The sequence below is a fragment of the Malaclemys terrapin genome, chromosome 5, assembly GCF_027887155.1.
Source record: "Malaclemys terrapin pileata isolate rMalTer1 chromosome 5, rMalTer1.hap1, whole genome shotgun sequence".
Taxonomy (NCBI): domain Eukaryota; kingdom Metazoa; phylum Chordata; order Testudines; family Emydidae; genus Malaclemys; species Malaclemys terrapin.
Window position 1 is genome coordinate 133,173,259 of NC_071509.1, and position 6,120 is coordinate 133,179,378.

General features: G+C 55.0%; 1 protein-coding gene across 2 annotated transcripts; it reads right to left on the reverse strand.

Moving 5' to 3' along the window:
* Positions 1-2,761: 2,761 nt before the first annotated feature.
* LOC128838223 (growth-regulated alpha protein-like) lies at positions 2,762-5,212 on the reverse strand. 2 transcript variants are annotated; one of them, XM_054030248.1, is made up of 4 exons: positions 5,050-5,209; positions 4,627-4,753; positions 4,440-4,523; positions 2,762-3,400 (listed from the first exon to the last, which is right to left on the reverse strand). In XM_054030248.1, the coding sequence occupies exons 1-4, from the start codon at positions 5,123-5,125 to the stop codon at positions 3,382-3,384; spliced, it is 306 nt and encodes a 101-aa protein (XP_053886223.1). In that variant the 5' UTR covers positions 5,126-5,209; the 3' UTR covers positions 2,762-3,381. The 2 variants fall into 2 exon arrangements, with proteins under 2 accessions (XP_053886223.1, XP_053886222.1); XM_054030247.1 differs by lacking the exon at positions 2,762-3,400 and having other exon boundaries at positions 4,146-4,523; positions 5,050-5,212.
* Positions 5,213-6,120: the final 908 nt, after the last annotated feature.

Sequence of the window (6,120 nt, forward strand, 5' to 3'; positions counted from 1 at the left end):
TAATTTACTGTTCTCTTCTGCACCAAATTACCTATTTTGCTGTACAGTGGTGCAGTAAGAAGCAAAATTCACCTAAAATAAGACTTACATGAGTTGTGGGAAATGTAAATGAAAAACTTAATTCAGTGGCATGGTTGAGTCTCCAGATTATTAGACTAAGATTGTGATCCTGCAAAGACTTAATCTTCTGCACTGTGACTAATCCCAGCGGACTCAGTGGAACTACTCGGTGTGTCAAGTTAAACGTGGACAAGTCTTTGTATGGTCAGGACATCTTCATAGTACCAGGAGAATTAGTATTAATACCCCCTAGCTCTTGTTTTGGGCTCTTCATCGACTTGGTCAATGGAGACACAGACTTGCTCATGCTCACCCATCAGGCCAGAGCTAGAACCCAGAGCTTGAGTCCCAATCCAATGCTCTAACCCATAGGCCGCACTGTCTCCTATCAGTCCTGTGGCAGGGCCTAAGAACCACAGCATGGATCTGGGTTTAACTTGCTGTGATCCGCGCTGCAGAAACACATGAGGAAGGGAAGGCTCTGGCCCCAAAGAGCTTAAAATCCCAGTATAAAACAGTAAAAATAACAGTGGTGAAGTCCAATATCCTCAGCGCTACCAATCTTCCTGTGTAACAGAAGCCAGTTCTCCTTGATCCCTTCTTTCTAGTGCCTTAACCACACAAACATCTTTCCTCTTGAATGATCCTGTTCTCGGTCGTGCTTGTTGAATGCTTTGCAAGTCCCCTGGGACTCCTGGGTGAAGCGGGTGTCCCAAAGGGACCGACCTGCTCCTGATGGGAGCACAAAGATGACAATGACAAATGTGCTCTGGATTTAACCCTTCTGAATATTGCTTTCCAAAGGCCTCTCTTCCTGCTCCTTTCCTTGTGGCCCCGGAGAGAGGCACACGCCTGTGCTGGGGGGAAATGGGCTTTTGGACATAGCGTGGGGGCTGCTGACTTCAACATGGCTCAAGCGAGATGCACAAAGTCATCTCCAACTCGGGGCACTCAGCCTTATTGAGTCAGGAGTGTGGCCTAGATCACATGACTGCGGCGTGTCGCTTTAAGGGTTCCCTGGTGCTGATTTGCAAGGCAGGGAGACCAGCCCGGACTGTGGGCCCCACTCTTGCGGGCATTCCCCCACTGCACCGGTGGGGCTGCGAAGCGAGAGGCACTCACAGCTGGTGCTCAGCGCAGCAAGGCGGCGGCAGTGCTTAATTCCCAATGAAAGAGGTATCGGGGCTCCAGCAATGTTTGTACTTTAGCAACAGGGCCGCCGAGGGGAAGGGGGGGGAGAAGTGGGGCAATTTGCCCCAGGCCCCGGGCTCCGCATGGGTCCCGCGAGCCCTGGCCCGGCGGCGGTCCGGGTCTCCGGCGGCATTTCGGCCGAGGATCCCTCCTCCGCGGCAGCGATCGCGCTGCCTCCAAAGACAGCGGCGGGACTTGGGCGGCAGCTCCTTGGGATCGGGCCCCGCGGTGCCTAAAGCCGGCGCTGGCCACAGCTCCCCCGCTTTGCCCCGGGCCCCGGAATCCTCTGGGCGGCCCTGCGCAGCAAACCCAGAGGTGCTGGGCTATGGACTGTCAAACCCAGAGGTGCCGGGCTATGGACTGTCAAAAATGAAGCACTGGGAGGTGCCGGCGGGCCCTGAGCCTGAAAGTCTCGGGTTGGCAAGTTCAGACCAGCCCAAGCCTCGGACTGGTAGTCAGGTCCCGTGTGGGTCAGGCTGTGAGGCTCCAAACCCCACCATGACACAGGCGGTCTAGTAGAGCCACGCCGCAAGCCCCCCATTGGCTTCAGCGGGAGCAGGAGCGGCCCCCAGGGCGGGGGTTCGGTCCAAATTCCACAAGGAAGCAGCACTTGATCTTCCACCCACTAAATTATATGTCCGTGGACGATGTAGTGAATCTGTGCCTATGGGGCCAACACTTCCTTCTGGGAATACCCTCCATGACACGCAGGTAGGATGGAACCAGATAAAGGGGCACAGCGCTTTTACAAATGTCTACAGTTAAGCACCCCCCAACCCCCTTTTTTATTTACAGCTAGAGTATGCACATGCCCTGAACATTACTTTATATATAAAGCGAGTGTCTTCTGGGCTCTGTCCTTGGCGCTGTCTTGTTTCCTAGAACAGCAAAGAATCATTATGTGCCTGATCTTGCAGGGTGCTTTAAGCACATGCGTAGTCTCAAGGCAAGTTAAGCAAACGTGCAAGTCCTTGCAGCTTTCATAGCCACAAACCACTTTCCGATGCTGAATTTCCCGTCACAATGAGGTGTGCAGATGATGAGTTTAAATATTGCAACTCTGGACCCAAGAGTCTGTTAAATGCAGACAAACATTAAATAAAACAGGAAAGGGGATGAAGCTTGGAGGCAGGTGTGTATCCTACCAATTCCCACCCACACCAGCCTTTCCCCGCGGTCCCACTGGGACAGATACATGGACATGAACACTTAACGGAGTTGAAGACTCAAACCACTTTTAATCAGAAAATATTTTAGTCCAGTACAATTTGTAATACCACTTGTACACAGACCATGACAGTATGTCATACAATGCAGACATAAAATGTCCAAGGGCGTTCAGAACGTTACTGTTCTTAAACTTTCAGCATAAATACCAAATATTTAAATTGCATAGAAATAATTTAACACATCAAAGGAGAGCGCTAAAAAGTTTGCAGAAACGACAGCTAGTGACCGGAAGCCACATTTTTATAGAAAAGCAATCTTTATGAAAGGAGACTAGCTGCTAGTCTGTTTCACCTAGCCAAGCAACTGATCCTGTGTCCCAGGGATATGTGCCTTGGCAACACATTTCAGGAGTGTAACAAATTACGGTGCTTGTTCTAATTGGATTTCACTTTGTAATCTTACACTTTTGGCTCAATGCTGGGCAGCTCCAGGATCTGAAACTCTGATTATTCACAACCCAGCAGGCATCGTGCACATGCCCCATGTGAAAGGCACAGCTCCACAGTACTCCCACCGTGAGCTGCTCAGGGGATCCGAGGGGAGGGGCTATTTGGATTGTGTATTAGATTAATCACAAGCCATCTCTCGAGCCACTACTGCAGCATTATCCCTTCAGGTGATCAGGAAGATCTAAGGTGCTTAACAAAAAAACTACCTAGCCATTGAAGAGCGATACAGAGATGAATTAATAATAAATACACAAATAAGCCCAGGTTGTAATAACTCAGTGGAACGCGTGGAAGTTGAATGGAGCGCAGGCTGGTCTATCAGACCTTCAAAAGAAGAGAGTTCATCATGGCTAGTTGTCCAGCCTCGGGTTCCCATTGTCTCTCACACTGGTTTCCCTTGTACACAGAGGTAGTTTCTGTTGTAGTTCCTTGTTCATGTTCTCTTCTCCCCTCACAGCTTGGTCGATTGACTGCAACAGTCAGACAACAGAACACACGTTACAAGTGCCATTCCCTGTGCACTAGCCTCCAGCTGCCCTCCGTGGGCGCTGTGTGTGTCACAAGGAATAGGAACAGGAGTACTTGTGGCACCTTAGAGACTAACAAATTTATTAGAGCATAAGCTTTCGTGGACTACAGCCCACTTCTTCGGATGCATATAGAATGGAACATATCTTTTTCACTTCAGTAGGTGGGTATTATAGTTTTAAGAATGCTTGATAGAGATCTTGTAGATGCTTGTCTCTATCTGAGGGATTGGAGCAAATGCGGTTATATCTTAGAGCTTGGCGGTAGACAATGGATCGTGTGGTGTGTCCTGGATGGAAGCTGGAGGCATGTAGGTAAGTGTAGCGGTCAGTAGGTTTCCGGTATAGGGTGATATTTATGTGACCATCGCTTATTAGAACAGTAGTGTCCAGGAAAAGGACCGCTTGTGTGGATTGATCTAGGCTGAGGTTGATGGTGGGATGGAAATTATTGTTGAAATTATGTTTCATTCTATATGCATCCGAGGAAGTGGGCTGTAGTCCACAAAAGCTTATGCTCTAATAAATTTGTTAGTCTCTAAGGTGCCACAAGTACTCCTGTTCTTTTTGCGGATACAGACTAACACGGCTGCTACTCTGAAACAAGGAATAGGAACAGTGCTGATACATCTCATCAATGGCATTTAGTGGCAGGGACCCCACCAGACACAGGTAGCACCGGGTTAATTGGGAGGAGTACAGACACTTATTTAAACTCGTTTTCCTACATGACACCTGGGCTTAGTTTCTCCCCCTATAATGGAGCTGGACGGATTGGCCCAGCTTGGCCCCGCGGTTTGTAATGAGAAGTATCCACCGGTTAAGACTCAGTGGCCCATCTCGCCCCTTGTCCCTGCGACACGGACACCTGCTGCAGACCGAGTCTGCTGCCCGCGCTCCCATGACACGGGACAACGGGCGTTAGAGCTGCACCCACAGGCCGCTGGCACAACACAAACAGCCACACCCCCCGGGTACGTACCTGTTCACGATCTTGTTGACGATCAGCTTGACCCAGGGCGCGGTGGGCTCCAGACAGACTTTCTTGCCGTGTTTCGTGGTGGCTCTGCGGGGAGGAGGAGGGGAGAGCGGGGTGAGCGGGGGGTTGGCGGGGCGGGGAGGGGGGCGCAGGCTGGGGGGGGGGCGGGCAGCAGGGCCCCGACACTTACATGACTTCTGGCACCCCGCAGTGGGGCCCCTCGGGGATCAGCTCCACTTTGGCGATGCGCTTGGGGTGGATCACCGCCGTCTCGGTCTGCAGGCACTGGCACCGCAGCTCGCCGGCCATGGGGGCACCTGCCCGGGGAGGGGGAGAAAGACTCAGCTCCTGCCGGCGGCCAGATACTCTGCAGGGGGGCGGCCGGGGGACACCGCTCGCCCCACACCCTGGGTCTGACCCATGCCCCCGGCCCGGGCCTTCCCCGCATCCGGCCGGCTCTCGGACACCTGGGTCCCTTCCATCCTTCCCGGGACTCCCCGTATCCGGCCGGCTCTCGGACACCTGGGTCCGATCCGTCCTTCCAAGCCCCAGTGGGAAGCGAGACTCCCCCAGGCCGGGTTCCGGGGCCACCCCGGCGCAGCGAGCCCCTTACCCCGGCACAGCGCGGCGCAGGCCAGCAGCAGCAGCAGCAGGGGGCTGCCGGGGGCGAGGCTCCGGGGGCGGCTCATGGTCCGGGCTGGCGGCGGAGGCTGGTGCTGGGGATCTGGGCTCGGCTCAGCTCTGAGCCTCCGCAGCGCCCCGCAGCCTCTTTTATCCCCGCGGGGACCCGGCCGGGACATTCCCGGGGCAGAGGGGGCGGAGCGGCCGGAGAAATCCGCTTCAGCCGGGCCCCGCCTGCCCCGGCCCCGCGCCAAGGGCTGGGCTCGGGGATCCCGCCGGGAGCCACCAGGGCGCCCGGAGCGGAGCCGCCGCAGCTCCCGGCTCCTCAGCCAGGGGACAAAGCGCTGGGAGCTGGGGGGGGGGGGGGGGGCGCTGCTTTAGCTCCATGGGGAGAGGCAGCGGCTGCCCCTGCAGCTCCCGGGTGTTTGCAGCTGCCTCTGCCCAGAGCACAGCGCCCAGCTTGCCGGCTCCAGCAGCTGCCCTGCAGGGAGGGGGGTTTGGGGCTTCAGGGCAAGGCGCATCCCAAGACCCCGCTCCCTGCAGGGCTGAAGCCCCAAGCCCTGAGGCGCCTCCTGTGGGGCTGAAGGTCTGAGCCCCGGCAGGTGCGACCTGGCTCTTGAACTTCTAAAGATTGGCACATGCAGCTGGAAGGGTCGGACAGTTTGGCCCCTGTCCTAGCCAGGGAATCGCCCTGCGGGAGGGGGAGGGGACGGGAACTGGGCGCAGCCACCAACCTGGGGGGTCTGAAATATGCACAGTCCTGTGATTTCTAAGCTTGGGGGGGGAATGAAGACATAGTTCAGCCCAGAATCCTGCTGGAGTTTGTGTCCTTCAAATTCCTTCAATTCCAAACCCTGAGCAAAGTGTCACTTCTCTGGTGGGGGTGAGGAGAGCTCGGGGGTCAGTCTGGAGAAGGATTTCCTTGTACACACGTCACTTTACTGCCGGATGAATGTGTAATGACAACCTCAGAGGCTGCCTGGCAGTGCGGAGAGGCAGACCCTGTACCCCTGTGTAACGAAGGCCGGGTCAGACCCGCATAGTGCACAGAGGGTTTGGCCTG

What these genes read in the sequence shown, in the direction of transcription:
- LOC128838223 (XM_054030247.1), bottom strand. Translation starts at nt 5,125, where the DNA reads ATGAGCCGCCCCCGGAGCCTCGCCCCCGGCAGCCCCCTGCTGCTGCTG. An exon ending in CTGCGCCGCGCTGTGCCGGG is followed by an intron (nt 4,754 to 5,049) that starts GTAAGGGGCTCG and finishes CTCCCCGGGCAG; the next exon opens with GTGCCCCCATGGCCGGCGAG. An exon ending in TGCGGGGTGCCAGAAGTCAT is followed by an intron (nt 4,524 to 4,626) that starts GTAAGTGTCGGG and finishes TCCTCCCCGCAG; the next exon opens with AGCCACCACGAAACACGGCA.